The sequence below is a fragment of the Argiope bruennichi genome, chromosome X2 (genome assembly GCF_947563725.1).
Source record: "Argiope bruennichi chromosome X2, qqArgBrue1.1, whole genome shotgun sequence".
Lineage (NCBI taxonomy): Eukaryota > Metazoa > Arthropoda > Arachnida > Araneae > Araneidae > Argiope > Argiope bruennichi.
Window position 1 is genome coordinate 1892959 of NC_079163.1, and position 17430 is coordinate 1910388.

General features: G+C 31.9%; 1 protein-coding gene across 1 annotated transcript; it reads right to left on the bottom strand.

Annotated features, from left to right (window-relative positions):
• Positions 1–995: 995 nt before the first annotated feature.
• Positions 996–2731, bottom strand: LOC129960338 (uncharacterized). Its single transcript, XM_056073712.1, has 3 exons — positions 1847–2731; positions 1406–1697; positions 996–1282 (listed from the first exon to the last, which is right to left on the bottom strand). The coding sequence occupies exons 1-3, from the start codon at positions 2729–2731 to the stop codon at positions 996–998; spliced, it is 1464 nt and encodes a 487-aa protein (XP_055929687.1).
• Between the last annotated feature and the right edge of the window lie 14699 nt (positions 2732–17430).

A 17430-nucleotide genomic window follows, 5' to 3' on the forward strand; every position in this document is an offset into this window, starting at 1 on the left:
TTCAACATGGTGAAGGATTTTTATCTCTTTTGTTACCAGCTGCCATATCTGTGATCAGTTCTCTCATCAATGGAGTACACTAAGAAAATGGTTTAAATACCTGAATATCGGGCAGAATTTGTGGATCATTTATCTGATTTAGATACTAAAATGCTAAATATTCTTCAAAGGAAGGATCTGCCAGAAAGTGAGAAAGTAAATCAATATTTACAAATTCTTCAAAAATTTGTGAAAATACAACAACCTCAACAGGAAAAGAAAGAACTTCTTGAAAATCAAGAACCCGAAACTATTCCAGAAATAAAAGAGGATGCCATTACAACTCGAATTTTACAGTCTGCCCCTGTTAAGTATTTGAATACTGCCAAGAATATTTTAGATTTCTTAAAAGCTAATCATTCAACATTATCTTGGACTCCTGAAGGAGAAATTGTTTACAAGGGTCAACGCATACCTCGAACCAACATCGTAAGTCTAGTAACAGATTTACTCCGGAATAGAAAGAAATCACCACCAGGATTCGAAGAATTTCATATAGCTTTAAAGGAAATGGACATCCCTTCAGCTTATATTGTTAATCGAAAAGTATTTAAAGATAATGCTGTAAAAATATTTAAAGGTAACACTGTAAAAATGCCCAAATAAACAAAACGCATGTATGCCAAAAGAAATACATGGATAACATATTGATGCATTATTTTTTCTTTATTATGTTCAATAAAAAAAATATGAAATTATACGAGAGTTTGTGTTTCACTATGTTCAACTGTGTAAGATAGAAAATTCTGGTAAAGAGTTTTATAAAAGTCTTGAATATTCTACAAATTTTTATTATTATTTTTTTTGAAAAAAAAAAAATCTGATCAAGTGCAGAAGAAGTCATTACTTGAAAAATATATATATATATAACTCAATAACAACAACATTAAAAAGTATATAAAAAACAATTCTTTTTTATTTATTACAAAGAAAAAAATTACATTTTTTCATCTCTGCTAGTAACCATATGGAAGAGTATTCAGGTCATCGAGAATTACACGTTTATCGTACACTTTTCTATATTTTTTCTCTTCTATTTTATTTATGATCTTACCAGCTTTCACATCTGTTGTAATCTTTCGTGGATTTCTTACAGTGATCCTTTCGTCGTCAAAGGACCTTACAAGCTTCAGCACACTGTCAAAATTCAGTTTTAGGCTGTTTTCGCAATTTAAGGAGAAACCTCGGATTTTGCATACAGATTTCCCATATTTCGTGACATATGCATAATTCTTTGCTCCACCTGCAAATAAATAGATGAGCTCAGTTTTTAAGAGTTGTTTTTAAATAAAATAAACTGAACACTGAAAAATTATTCATTTTTTCATATTACATTAGGAAAATAGAGAAATATTTTTCCCCTTACCAGATACAAATTTTACAATGGTATCTCCTTCCAATTCATCTGTGAAGTCACCGAGATAATCACCTATCTTGGGATCATTTTTGCCGTTTGAAGCATAAATAATACTATCCATATCATAATAGAGTACTGATTCTCCTAGTTTTTCTAATTCATGATAGAGTTTCAGCCGAGCGTGTGATGTTGTGAACGCAGCCAAATAAATATTTGTCTGATCCGATTGTGGAGAAAATTCTTCTTTCATCTTCCATTTTAAAACAGCAATTGAATCGTTCGGGAAATAAATATCAGTTATCTTTAAAGAAAGAAAGAAAACTTATATAATTTCAAATATTATATTATATTATATATATATATATTATATATATATATATATATATATATATATATATATTTAAAAAAAACGTTTGCATTATATAAAAAGAAGAAAAGAAAATTAAGTACCTCTTTTGTAGTATTTGTCAGGATTGCATTAAATTCTGGAAGAGAGGAGACGAAAGTGGTTTGAATTTTATTTTCTTTCATACCCCATCTCCCCCAGAAACTATTAAGGCAAAGTTTGGATACTTGTCGTCTTCCTGGGTTTTTTACTATCTGGTCTGGATCCAGGACAACACCTTCATGGTCTTCGTAATTTTTTATGTAAAGGGCTCTTTCTGTAGCTGTTTCGCATCTTTCTGGCCATCCTGAAGCTTCCTGTTTCGTTTTTAAAAACGTATTGATGTACGATTTGAATAGAGATGTTGATTGTTCCTTGAAGTGGTGTACTTCATACATTTTCAATAGTTTATAACCAACATCTAAGGCCTTTTTCACTTCGATTGTGACCCAAGTTCCTTTCAAAGCACGATCTGCATCATCATGTTCACAAATACTGTTTTGTGTTTCTACACACTTGGAGCATAAAGGGAATGTCAATTTCCCATGTGATCTATAGGGTAGAACAGGATGATACAGCCCCCGAGGAGGTAAAATGGAGCATTTAACAATGCCAAAATACTGAGAAAAATCACCAAAATTGCTTGTTATTATTTCCGGATGTCCTATTGGATAGGGAGAATATTTGTTCACGAAGGGATAAAGGCTGGTGAAATCTATGTATTTAGTTTCACCTTCAAAAAATAATTTAGTAGCATTCGTCCTGCCTCCGTAAAATGCATCCCTAGGATTTAGTCTTTCTACTATATCTAATTTATTACAGAAATCTCTAAAAACAGCATACTTTTCTTTCATCCTTTGATATTCATGCTCCCATATTTCTTTCAAATTGAATCCCAAGCGTCTAACTTTAGAAACCTTCTCTTTCGTTTTCTTCAAAAGAGCCCACATTGGAATTTTGGATACATGATTGATATCGTCTCTATTAAAACATTTATCGCAGCCATGAAAAAAACATCCATAAAATTGAAAAATAGTATTGGTTTCCTCACAAAACCCATCTACCTAAGCACCATCAATGTTTCTTTCTCATCTTTCATTTAAAGCATGGCATATTTTAATCCCCATTGTATTTTCCAAGTACATCAACCACTCTATCGACTCTTTAGTGAAATTAACTCTTGTTACGTAACCTCTGACCGGAACCATGGGAATCTGCTCTTGGGGTATGTGCTTACTTCTGTAGACGGCCATACATGCGGATGCTATGGTTGTGTATGAAAATGGATCTACTCCGTTTATCGTCATAAATTCACTCTGGAACTGTAAGCAGCATCTTCTTAAGATGTCTACATCTGACCTAAATATAAATAAATTTTCTTTCAATGACACTTATACATAAATTACTTATGAATACAACTATTAATAAGAATAAAAAAAAAACAAATTTAATAAAAAATATAAATGTACTCTCTTTTATTTAAATAAAAACAAAATTCATGAATTTAATTTAAAATATATCTTACTTGCAATATTCATATAACTCTTTTCTGAAGTCAAAGGGTTGCTTTTTCCTTTGATCGTACCATTTCAAGAACTTCTGACGGTCTTCAGGATTCATGAAATTCGGCGCGTAATTATCAACATCCGGAAGACTTCCCAAATAGGTTTGGTTTTCTCTAGTGTTAAAAAGGTGAGGAAAATACCCTTTTTTAACTCTTCTAGTCCGAAAGTTTTTTGAAATTTAGATAACGGCATAGTGAGAAAATTCTAAGAATCTATTAATCTTATTTTATGAGAAATTATTTCCATAGACATAAGCATAGATCCATTAGTTATTACGTGAGGTTTTACCCCCTGATTTAGTAGATAAGCCAAAATAAATTGACCATCATATCCTTTCAAATTATGTGCCATAGCCGTATAGCCTTCGTGAGATTTTGAGAAAAGAAAATCGCAAAATTTTGTAATTACATCGACCCCCTCGAATACCACTTCCTCTCTACCATAATACTGTAACACTGCAAAATTTACTATGTGCTCTCCTATCTCTTGCATAGCTTCGAAATCGAAGAAAATTAACTTTTCGCTCGAAGGTTTTGGAGTCTTTTGCTCCAGGAAACAAAAATGGCTGCTCATACACACAAATTTTTTACAAGAAACACATTTTGATTCACCGCACATGTGTTGTTCAGGCGTACGACTTTTCCGTTTAATTAGCTGATGACAACTTTTACATTGAAATACCTGTTGACAAATGGATATTTGTTTTTTTCCAGTAATGGCTAAATGTCTATCAAAACAATCCTCCGATTTAAAAATGCGGTAACAGTTATTGCAAGACCGGGGGCTGTTACCAACACAGTTTTCAGTGTAACACTCATTGCATCGTTTCTGGCAATGATGCTCCCAATAATGGTCAAAACCTTTGTCGCAATGTGAGCAATAAAACTTTTTCCCTAAGAAACCAGACATGTTTTTAATTAAGTCATAATGACTATTATGATGCCACAAAAAGAGTTTAAGAGTTTTTTCCACACCTTATAAATTACCTAAAATCGAGGAAGAAAAAAAATCCCTTTTTTAGTTGCATTTAATTTACTCATTTATATATATATATATAAAGATATGGCTCTAAATAAAATACTGAAACAATTGAAACGAAATACACAATATAACATTAACTAAAAACATTAAAACAGTTGAAACAAAATACAAATGAAAGCTAAGTTTTTTAAAAAAAAATTGATTTGATGACATATTTGTCTTTAATAAAAATTGATTTAACGAAAAAATATTTAAAAAAAAGTAAAATAATGGATTTGTTGAACAATAAAAAAAGAGAAAAAGAGAGAGATTTAAATTGTTAAAATGCTCTGCTGAAATCACGTGAACTTGAACATTCAAGAATTCTTCAAACCTTTTAATTTCATTCAGACCACAAGGTCCTATAGGGACACCAGAATCTTCATGCAGCTTGAGAGCTAGAGTCTTTTGAAGCGGCTTGCGTCCATTCCGGATGGAGTTGTATTGATGATGCTTAGTAACAGCAGCAAGGCCAACGACGATGGCTCGAGCACAACAAATATCTTCATTATCTGAAGGAATGGTTACAACACTGTTCTTTCGCAGACGATCTACATCAATGTTCAAAATTGACTTTCTACCGGCACCTGTGGGTCGTCTTACAGTTACGATGTCAAAAATCAGCTTCTCATCCATACGGAGCGTTGTTTTGCTTTGAAGCACTTTACAAATTTCATACAAAACTTTTTCCACCGTCATTTCATCTACGGTATTTAGACAAGTACTTATTGGATAGTCCAGACCAGGAGCAAACACACAGATTCTTATCAGATCTCGAGAACTGAGACCTTCTGTTGAACGTTGAAGGATTTCCTCGATTAACCGACGTAATGTATCTACAAGTTTTATTAATAATTCACCCCACACTGCGGAAGCAAATCCATGAGGATTAACCATCGCTTCAAAGATGATTTGCTCCCCTTGATATTTTCTACAGTATCTGGATTTCTTTTTATGAATAATTATACCCTAAGAAAAAAAAAGTTAAAACTTATAAAATGCAAAAACATTTTCTATACTTAAGCATCAAAGTAATATCATGGATGGAAGAGTAAATAATATAACAACTTCTTACCGAATCATCAAGGGAGCCATTCTTATTTTTTGCCTGTTGAACACCACTTGGCCCTGGTATCGCTGATGTGTCATCCAACATTTTTCTTCTTTTACTGGAAACCTGCAAATAGAAAAAAAAATTTTTTTTTCGAAAAATAGTAAATATAAATTTTAAAAAATCAATATAATAGGAGTAGTTTTACCTCGTCTATTTCCTCTGGAAAACTGTCACGTTTAGCTCCTTTCCCGCACTGATTCTTTTCAGTCAGAAAAGAATCTAATTTCATTTGTTTAAGTTGCGTTTCCTAATATAAAAAATAATCATTAGTACAGTATTATTTTTATATAAAATTATATTCAGTATAAATAAATTATGCATAAAGTTATATTTCATATAAAAAATAATAAAATTTATCTTTTCGATACCTCATTCTCATTATTTAGTTCAGAGAAATCGCCGTTTGATTTGAATTCATCTGCAACTTCCGAGAATTACTCTAACTCTTTGCATATTTCTTCATCATACGGCCAGAAAGATTCATCAAATACTTCTTTGTTAGTTGCCTAACATGGGAAAAAAGGAAATAAGCATAAATAACACATTAAGTCTTGAAAAGCTATATGTATTTTTTAAAAAATACGGAGAAATGATTTTTTTTAATTTAAAAAAACATGGATAATAGATGAATTAAATCTTTAAAAGTACATGGAGAAGAAACTTATTATTTAAATTTAATTTAAATGGAAAGAAAAAGTACATGAAATTTTTTAAAAAATGAGGGAAAAGTATCTTAGAAATAAGCATAAATAACATATTAGGTCGTGAAATCTACATATTAAGAAAACGTGGATAATGAATAAATTATATTTTTTAAAAACACGTGAATAGGGAACTTTTATTATTTAAATTTAATTTGTGGAAAAATAAAGTACATGAAATAAAAGAAGGGGGAAATATTGGAACTTACCTCGTTTGCAGATTCCTCAGATGAATCCATTTTTGAAAAGTTCACACGCTATTGCTAAAGGTTTTCAGCGAAAATGAAATGGTATACCGTAGGAGAGGACGAGTAGTCCAAAGGAGAGATAACGAAACACTCAGTTCACTTTTATTTACTAAAAGAGCCAATCAGAAAATTCCAATTTCGACCCTTGCGAGAGTAACTAAATATAACCTGTTCACACTAAGTATAACCTGTTGTGCTCCCTTGTCGACCAATGAGAACACGGAAAGCAAACGTCATGCACCGTATTACTGTCTCCCCATGCAAGTACTACCATGTTCAGACATACACACAACCTGTTGTAACACATATACGCTAAAGTGACATCATTGACTGTCACGTGTTGTCAAATTTAAATAGATTATATTTCCTCAGCTAACCGAATTCCCATCCGGTCTAGTGGTCAGCGCTCTGGACTACGGAGTAGATGGTCGCAGGTTCGAATCGAGCCTCGGATATTTTGGAATTTTGTCAAGTCTGCGCATCGGAATCGTGCAAAGTAAGTTCAATTAAAAAAATAGTTATTGATTCACTTGATTAACTAAAATTTTATTTTTCTTAAACTTCTTTCTAACAGCTTTACTTAAATCATGATTCCTTTTTTGAAACCCAATTTTTTATATCTTGCATATGGCGAGCCCATTAGTTGCTTTAAACAAAGTCTCTACTTCTTTCTCCAAAACTACCAGGACGTTCTGGATTTTCATCAGCTATTTCTTTCAGCATTAAGTTAAAAACTAAAAAACTACGATATGTTGACTCTATAAACTCAATTAATGAAATAAAATAAAAGCATAAATTAGCAATATAAATTTATCAAAAACGCAATACTTCTACGTATTGAAACATTTTAAAAACATGTAAATCATTTGAAATAAAATACAAAATGAAAACAGATAAATCAATAAAAATCAGCGATAAGATGTGGGACAATACAGTTCGCTATTTTACAAGTAAATTCAAATTCAACTATCTAAAAATGATTCATTAATATAATTTAACATTTGGAGATTTTTTCAACTGCAACAAGTTCAATGTCCATCGATAGAAGGGCCAAGTCTCCGTAAAAACTCCGTCGTTTCATAGTTCATAGTTATGCAATCATGTCCCACTGATTTAGTTGATTTACCAGATTACCATCACAAACCAATACATTTTCCATACGGTCCTTCAAATGTGCAGATAGAATTTCAGTTAGAGATGTGGATAGCACCATACAAGATTACTTGGTTCCATTTTCAAATTAAAGTGGAGACCATGAAGACACTTCTAAAAGAATTTGCATTTTTAAAAAGTTCCCAAACATTATTGATTTACAACTTTCATTTATTCCTTTTCTATTGCATTGAAGTTGGTCCCATTCAGTTTCATTAAGTAGGCAAACTGACGAAAGGAATTGTCGCGTAAAGTCTTGTTCCGTAATATAGCACTGAAACGTGACATGGGGAGCGTTTTAGGTCCAATGACTGGCAAGGAGCTCTGAGTCACAGATGACATTGACTTGCAACTTCTCAGATGGTAAAGGGAGTCTATAGATTCCTTTAGATAGAGACTCCCATACGAAAGCAGAGAAACCGACTCCGTTTTTTGTTGCAAAGATTTGGCCTCGAAGTCACGAATCGTTTCATTATCAGAAAATGACAATTAGGTATGGTGAAAAACGAAGTCGAATATATCAGAAGTTCTAAGAAAATCCCTTATGACAAAACTTAAGATAATTTTTTTTTTGATAAATGCAACGGAATCTATGATTAGAATTATCTATACTAAGCAATGAGTACAGTCAGTTAAATACTATATAAGTAAGATAAATGAATCAATGACACAGACAGAAATTTAAGATAAAACTTTTCTGGTAAATTCATTGTAATTTACGATTAGAATTATCCCACAGTGAATATAATATGTTAATCTTTAATTAAACATGGTAAAATAAACTCAGACGAAGACAAAAATGAACATTTTAATATGCGGTGAAATATACTCTTTATGGTTATGTTTGAAACAAATGTTAGATATGTAGGTCCTCATGCTGATCCCTCTATGAAGCCTTTTACTTTCGAATCCATTAGAAACCATCTGATTAACAAAATATCAATATATATCAATAATATTCATAAAAGAAAACAATTAAAAGAATTCTTAAATAAATTGTATAATATGTGATTAAAATTTAAATAGTGAATGGATTTAAGTTTAAAGAAAAATATGTAAATTATTCTGAGTGAAAGAAAGGAAAAAAATAAATAAATAAAATCTGGAGAAAAGAATGTACAATAACAAATAAGTTTCAATGAATGCAAATTAATTAGTTGATAAAGTAAAAAGATATTGAAGGGGACTAACTTCGGGAAGTCCAAAAAAGAAAGATAAAGATAATTAGTTCTTTGTCTTCGATGAAGTTGGGGAGGGATTCCACGATCATCCATCTCAGCCGGGGTCAACTGAGATCATTCTGTGCTCGGACTGTCCTTTTCTTTCTACTGAGTTACAAAATAAATATTCTTAAATGAAAAAGAAATTAAGTTACCGATGAGAACATAAATTACCGTTTATTACCGTTGCCAAAGTAATTGTGCACGTAAGTATTGGATTCAAATTTGAATCGTCGCAGATCATTTTAAAGATCCGAGCTTATTCGGGTGATGATGGTGCGTCACTCTTTAGAGAAATAAATCAAAGATAACTGTTTTCCTGAATATAATAAAAATTTCTTATAAGATCAACGAACATCTGTGACTAGAATTTTAAATTTAATTGCAGATGCTGAGGCTGTCTTCGCTTTTCATTTTCGTTCGAGACGTAACCTTAGTAAATGTCTTTTCTGAAGTTGAATGTAAGAATAGGAATATCTCGAGATGAAACCTGCCTATTCATTCCAGTCAGACCTAAGATTTTAAAGTTATTTAGCTGCTAGTATTATGCTTAAATAGAACATTGCGCGTTTAATATGCGAAAGCAAACTTTATTATTTTCTATCTTTAAGACGTTGCTTTCAGTTTTATCCAAGCATACGTTTTGGAAATCACTGCTTAGCAACCGAAGTTTCGACGTAATTTTGGTTTGACTCATAAACCATGTTGGTTTATTAAGAGATATAGTTGAGGCTGCATGTATATAACTCAGCTTATTTGTGAGAAGTTATTGACAGATAGGGATAAATGACTTGAAGAATTTATGACTGTAAGAGTTGGTTTGTGATGAAAGTGTTAGAAATGATTTTATTATGAATTAAAATCATTTTCAAATAAGAGTTTTCTTTTGAAATAAATCTGTGAAATTTATTAGTGTTTGCTGTTATATTCCAGCACTTCATATTTTTCACTTCTTTTATTTCTCTGCTCTTACAAACCGGGAGTGCTGTAACATTTATTTTATTTTTTAAAAGTGTATAATTCTGTATTGGTAATCAAAAGATTTCATTTATTTCGGATATTTTCATGCATTTGAGTGAAATAATTTAATAAGACTCAATGCTCAGTGTGGGACGTGCGATGGACGTTTCCCTTAGGATAGTGCAGTCAAATTTGGCTTTAATGGATTATGGCAGCAGAAGACCGACTCGGTTGTCTTTACTAACAGCATGACATCGTCTACAGCGCCTCTTTCGGGCTCGTAACCATATCTTTGGATGACTGGAAAACCGTGGCTTCGTCAGATGAGTTACGGTTTCAGCTGCTGAGAGCTGATGGCAGGGTTCTAGTATGGAGCAGACACCACGAAGCCATAGATCCAAGTTGTCAATAAGGAATTGTGTAAGCTAATGGGGCTCCATAATAGTGTGCGTTATTTTTACATGGAATGGACTGGATTTTCTGGTCCCATTGAACCGATCATTGACTTGAAACGGTATGTTTAGCTGCTTGGAGACCATTTGCAGTCATTTATAGACTTCATGTACCCAAACGATGATGGGAGTTTTATGGTTAGCAATTCTCCATGTCATCGGGCTACAGGTATTCGCGATTGGTTTGAAGAACCGAATAATTCCAGCAAATGATTTGGCTACCTTGATCACCCGACACGAATCATGTAGAACATTTATGGAACATGACTGAGAGGTCAGTTTGTGCAAAAATTCCTGCAACGGCAATACTTTCGCAATTATGGATGCCTTTAGAAGCAACTTGCACAATATTTCTGCAGGGAACTTACGACGACATTTTGAGTCCATGTGACGTCGAATTGCTGCACTACGCCGAGAAAAAAGAGGTCTTAAACATTATGAGGATTTATTCCATGATTTTTGTCACCTTAGTGTATATGGGGCACTAATTGTTTAAATTGCATAAATAAATTAAGGTCTAAACTTTACACAACCTTTTAGACATCAGTTGAATTCAATGAAATATTTTTACAACGCTAACATTTTAAATAAAAATCTTATGCTATCAAAACAGATCAAATTATGAAAACTGAATTTCATTATTGTAAGTCATTTTAAGGGCCGCCTGGAGTAAACGCTACTGATAATAGGAAGATGTTCGAGAGGTTCAGTAAAATTGTTTAAAATCCCATTAAAGTATGTACTTGAATGTTTTTTTAAAAAATATAATTGTATTAAGAATAATTTTACTAAAAGTCACTAATAGGTATGGATAAAATTTTTGACTGAAACAGCATGAGAAAAAAATTTTATGCTATTTAAAGCATTTTTCCAATTAGAGATTTATGTCTACTCGAATTGCTTAAAAATGAGCAATCATCCAAAAATCAGAGTAAGCACATTGTTCACTTAGTGTATGTGTGTGTATAATGGGAAAACGGAAAAAGAGGGCTCTTTTTAAACCATATCTTTTTTCTCAATGTTATAAGCAAAAGAATAATTTTTAGCACCTCTTTAAAGTTCCTTATTTAAACTTGCCCAAGAACTTGACAGACGTGACTCACAACAGCAATGTAAAAAATTGCAAAAAGGGCATGTAAAATTATTTGGGTAAACATAAATTTTGAGAAAGGGATTTTATCGAAATTTTTCTGAGCAAATATTTATTTTATCTGCGGTGTTTTATATGAAACTGCTGGCATGTGTTGGAGCAACTCAGATATTGAAGTAGTTTTCTTCTTCTTTTTCTTTTTAAAATTTAAATTATTAGAAAATAGTTAGTTTAAAAAAAGGGTATAATTTAAATGTATTGTATATTTAGAGTGTGATTTTAATTTACATATCTGACGTGTTAAGTGGGCATCACTAATGTTAACACTCTACACATCGATAAGACATTGCGATTTAAATGTTGCGTCTTGCATTTGTAACTTTTGATTTAAACGTACATAACCTAAATAGTCTGATGTGGCGGCAGAAAATTTTCCATATGAGAGCAAAGCATCTTCGACTGCTGAGGGGACGAGGTGGGGGTGGCAAGCAACATTTCCCTAATTTAGCTCCAAAATAATGCACAAAAATTAATTTTATATTTAAATAAAGGTAAATAAGTATCTAATCGCTTATTATAATAAATAATTCTTTGTAATAATTGACGTGGTGCTGAGGTAATAAGATTTTATGATCAAATGATGAGCAATAATAAAAAATCAATAGCATTATTTTAAATGAAATGAACAAAATAAAGTAAGAGTAAAAGAAGTGAAAATAATTATTAACTTATTATTAAACTTGAATTATTGGAATTTTTTTTATACCAGTTGAATTAAATTTATGCTCATTAAATGGAAGCTATATGAAATGAAATTCACCAAATCAATTCGCTAAAGAGTTTTTGAAAATAAAATTTGGATTGTTCTAGTAAATATAATAACTCAATTGTGGTTATTGTTGCGACAATTTTGGTGAGGAAAATAAATAATTATTTAAAATAACTATTTCATAGTAAAAATTAAAATATCAGTACCAAATTCTTTTTATTAAAAGTATGTGTTAGAATATTTCTTCTAATAAATTTTTATATGTAAATATTTCTTTTTAGCTAAAATTCCTGCATATCTTTTGTAAAGTAATCAAGAAAAATAAAATGGCATTCAATGAATTTAGACTAAGAAAACAGTTTAAAAAATGACGTTAAGCCAGCTGAATGCATTGAAAATTTTAAAATAGGTGCTAAAATGTGAGACAAAATTATATCAAGCATTTAAAAAAATGGCAGCGCATTTAAAAGACAACGTTTAATTATTGCACATGCGTATAAAAATTCTTGCTTTCACTTTACGCATAAAAGTAAAAATATAAAGGTCTGTAAATAGTAATTCAACATTATTACTGGTAGTAGCCCCCGAATGATGTGGTTAAAAGATGAAATAAGATTAGCATTTTAAGAAAGATATGGAAATGATAAAAACTTTTATTTATATAAACTTTGAAAAAAATTAAAAATTGGAGAAAAATAGTACAGCAATGCAACTGATGTGAGTACAATGTTTTTATTTATTTATTTTATTTTATGATGGTATAAAAAGTTTTTGTGCGGATATTTGTTCAGAAATTATGACGGAATAACGTACAAATTTTTAACACCCATTTCATTTCTTTAATTGAGTTGTAGAAACATTTTAATAGGACAGTTAATTCTTCCAAGAGCTAAGAAATATCTGTACCAAATTTTGTTTGAATTCGTCAAAGAGTGTGAAATTGTTTAAGGTTCAATGAAACTAAAAGACATTCAATTCTACACATACTAATTATTAAACGTTATAAAAGTGTAATATAATGAATATAATCAATATTAATTTTTTCAGAATAAAACAGTTCAGCATGTTAGTTATATACTTTCTTTATATTAACGTTTACAAATTGCTAATGAAAAGTAAGAAAATGATTTTATTAAAGTTATAGACATACTCGTATGCAATGGCAGACTGGCGAAGTTACTAGGTAAGTGGACTCTTTAAATATAAAACAATAATACCCCCCCCTAGGATGATACATACATGAGAGAGAGCATGAGAAAAGGAAGAACATGTTCTAGCAAAGAATTAAGCATGTTCTAAGAGACAATTAAGCATGTTCTAAGAGACAATTAAGCATGTTCTAGCATAGAAACTAAGTAACAAAAAAGAATATAAGAAGATATATTCTTTTTTGGAACAAATACGCAATCTCTTTTTAGGACTTGCCACAACGACTTAGACTTTTACGACTGTTGGTGTCCGGCGGAGAAATGGAACGGAGAGCCCTTCTTTATTGTAACTGCGTGGTCCTTGAAAGAGGTGACTAAAGAATGTGCTTTTTTTTCTGTTTTATTTATTTATTTTTGCAACTGCATTTCACTATCACAAAACTGATAGACAAGCTAACAGGCCTTCTTAGAGTAATTTTTCTTCGTACCGTTAAACTCCTTACTCCAGAGAATAACTTTATTGATGGCCAAAGACACATTTTGGAAAAAGAACAACACACGCCTTTTCTTACATTAATGTCCTTTTGGGGGTATTTATTTGATCATGTTTATAATGTAGGGAAGTCAAAGGGGGCTTCTAAAGAGTAAGACAACAATCTTAGTGAACAGATCTCTGGATATTCTTTCGGGGCAAACAGTTGGAGGAAAATGTGGTATTCTTATTTTTAGTGAGCAGAGAGTAAAACACGCGTACTTTGCTAGGGAATGTTTTCGAAGAGGTGTTTGTTTCTGTATTTTTAATTTACTTCTGTTATATTAAACACCAGCTTCCTTTGGCAATCATCTGAGTCGCGCATCTTATTATTTGACCAATCAACTTTCAATTCTCCTAATTAATGTAACCTAAACTGAAGGAATTAATTATTAAAAAAGACTACGAAATGAATTAGTTACATACACAAGAAAAAAATTAGAAAATTCATTAGCCTGTGAACTTAAATTTATGCAAAATAAAATGTGACATGATAAAAATCCTGATATTCACTGACGACTGTTTTTCTTTTGTTTACATATAAAACATAAATACAATTATATAACTTATTCAGCTAAAGTTATTACGAAACCTACCGCTAATAAAGATGAACATGTGCGTGTGTGTGTTTTGTAGCTCTACAAGACATACAGTTAAACCATAGGTTGACTAGAGGGGCGATACCGCACCCTACTGAGCTCGGGGAACTTCCATGGGGGCAGTAGTTGTTCTAGAGGCAACAATACTTTAATATTCGGTATGATTAACCGTTATAGAAGAGAATATAGCTAGTACTTAAATTTTGTTGTTGTTAAGGTGACGGTGCTCTAGTATCTCTACGTTGGAATTAAAGCTATCAAATTTGGCATACATATGCATTGGATAGGGGAAATGTGTACTTTAGAACATTAGAAATTCTAATTAGAATTTTAATTCATTAAAATTTAAATAAAACATTCGCATTTTCTCCAAAACCTTCTGAAGGTCCTATGAGGCAAAAAAAAAAAAAAAAAAAAAAAAAATTATATCATCTTGAAATTCGAATTTTTTTTCCAATAATACTAATTTTATTGTTGTAAGTTATACATCTATTTTGAATTAATTTTAATAAATATTTATTCCACAACGATATATTTCAACCTTGTAGAGAAACCCGAATTGTTTTTATTGTTCCTACAGATATTTCATTCAGTATTCTTCTTTCAATGTTGATGATGCAGTTATGAAGATTGGTTTTATTTTTTCTCCAGTTACCTTTGACTTCCAGTTCTCCGGGGAAATTTGTTATATTTCATTTCATTTATATCGCTTGTATATAATTTCATGTATAAATTCATGATTCTATCAAATTATCGGTAATTAATGTCATGTTATTTTAATTTACTTATGTATTCTAATAGAGATCAATCGCACGAAAACAAAGTACTTTTAAAAACTTAGCTATCTTCTAAATTTTTCAGTACAATAATTTCACTTATTTATTAACTTGGGAATTACACTGATATTGTATAGATTCCTTCTTCCTGAAATTTCAACAATGGGTGATTAATTATTAGATGAAACAATAAAAACGATTTGAATTTTAGGGCAACAATATAATCTAATTTTGGAAATTATGAATTTTTTTTTTAAAAAAATACCAAAATTTTGGAGTCATTAGCTATTAAATTGGTGTCATTAAAAAGACATTTTTTAAATTTTAAAAAGGTGTAAAATTTTTTACTATGCGATGAAGTTTCCGGAAATCGCTGAAAAATTGCAAAATTCAGCTTAATATTTAATTAATGAAAATTCTAATTAAAAATTCAAAAACATCGCTGCGAGGTGCGCATTACCGCACTTCAAAGTATATTTCAGGGTGTTGCTGAATTCGACCGACAAATTCAGAAGAGTGATTGTAGGCATCAAGAGGATAAAGAATTACCATGCAACATGTTTACGACGTTTAATTGGTGAAAATCGCTAAAATATAGAGAGTCGGAAAACTGTTGGAAACTGTAAAAAATTAATAAAAAAATAACAAATGGTGTTTTAACTATCAATTTTATTTTAAGTGAAAGCACATTCTTAGAAGTTTTTTTTTCATGCTGACAACATGTGGATTTGATGATCTAGGGGTCGTAAATTACTGAAAATGAAAAAGTAGTTTAGAACACATATTTTCAAAAATGTTAAAATCTGAATAAAAATTAAAACTTAAAAATGTAAAGAATTTTATATTCTATAATTTGATATAAGTGTGTAATGTGAGAACTGGGGAGTTTTAATGGTATTCAAGAAAAAATAAAATGAGAGCCAGAAAACATCGCTGCAACATCAGTACCGATGTTCAAAGAGGGCGTAGTCAAATTCAAAAGACAAATTCAGAGCAAGGATAATAGGCATTAAGTAGATAAAAAATTACCAGAAAACATAGGGTCGCAGGTAACGTTTTTCAATAAAAATCACAAATCGGGTGGAGTTGGATGCTTGATGCCACACAGGAAAATTCACACTTTTCTGCTAGAGTTTTATTCTCAGATGAAGCCTGCTTACGAGAAAGGGTGTCTTCAACGCGCACAATGCGAATATTTGGTCATTCGAAAATCCCCGCATCACTATCTTGTCCAACGTACAACACAAGTTTGATATGAACATCTGGGCAGAGTCATCTATTTGGACCGTATCTTCTGCCCGAACGCCTCAACGGCACAAAGTACCTTGTTTTCTTCTAGCACGTTCACCGACTAAACACCGACTAAATATGATAGAAGTAAATATTATTTTGATATATACAAATCATAATACACTCATTTCAAAAATTAAGGTCACAAAAATGTTTTTCAAAGTAATTCTAAATAGCTACCAGTAAAATTTAAACAAATTATATTTTGTATATTGTGAAGGACCGGTAACACGATATTAACCTTTGTTGTGGGAAAAAAATGTTGTTTAGCATTAGTTTTTGGGGAACTACTGAAATAAGACCGTTTAGGCATCAGGGATTTTTTCCTGCAATTTTGTAAATAATTTATTAAAACAAAAAATTTAACCTGTTTCCAGTGAGAATGAATTCTCATAATCGTTTAGATGATTCCTAGAGATGGAGAGCCGTTGGCAGGTTTGAAGCAGGACAGTCTTAGGCGGAGGTGGCTCGATGGTTACAAGTGGCACCGAAAGTGGTATTCAGGTTGTGGAATCAATTCCAAACAAGTGGTACTGTAACCAGGAAGGCCGGCCAAGGCTGTCACAGAGTAATGACGCTTGCACAGGATCGCTATCTGGCATTAAGCGCACGACGGTATAGGCTGACAAGGGCTCCTAAACTTGCTCCTGGCCTGGCTGTTGCGTCTGGAATTAGAATTTCCAGACAAACAGTATACAGACGTCTCGCAGAGAGGGCCCTTTATGCCCGGCGACCAGTTGAGTGTGTCCCATTGATTGCATCCAACAGAAAAGCCCGGTTGTTCTGGTGCCGAGCACATCAGTCTTGGGCGCAGCAAGAATGGGGGCATGTTCTTTTCAGTGATGAGTCGAGATTTACCACACAGAGCGACACTCGTCGAATCTTCATCTGGAAAGAGCGAGGAGCTCGCAATCATCCCTCCTAAGTAAAAGAAATCGACAGTTATGGTGGCACAGAAATCCTTGTCTGAGGTGGCATAATGTGGAGCAATTGTACACCACTGCACGTCTTCG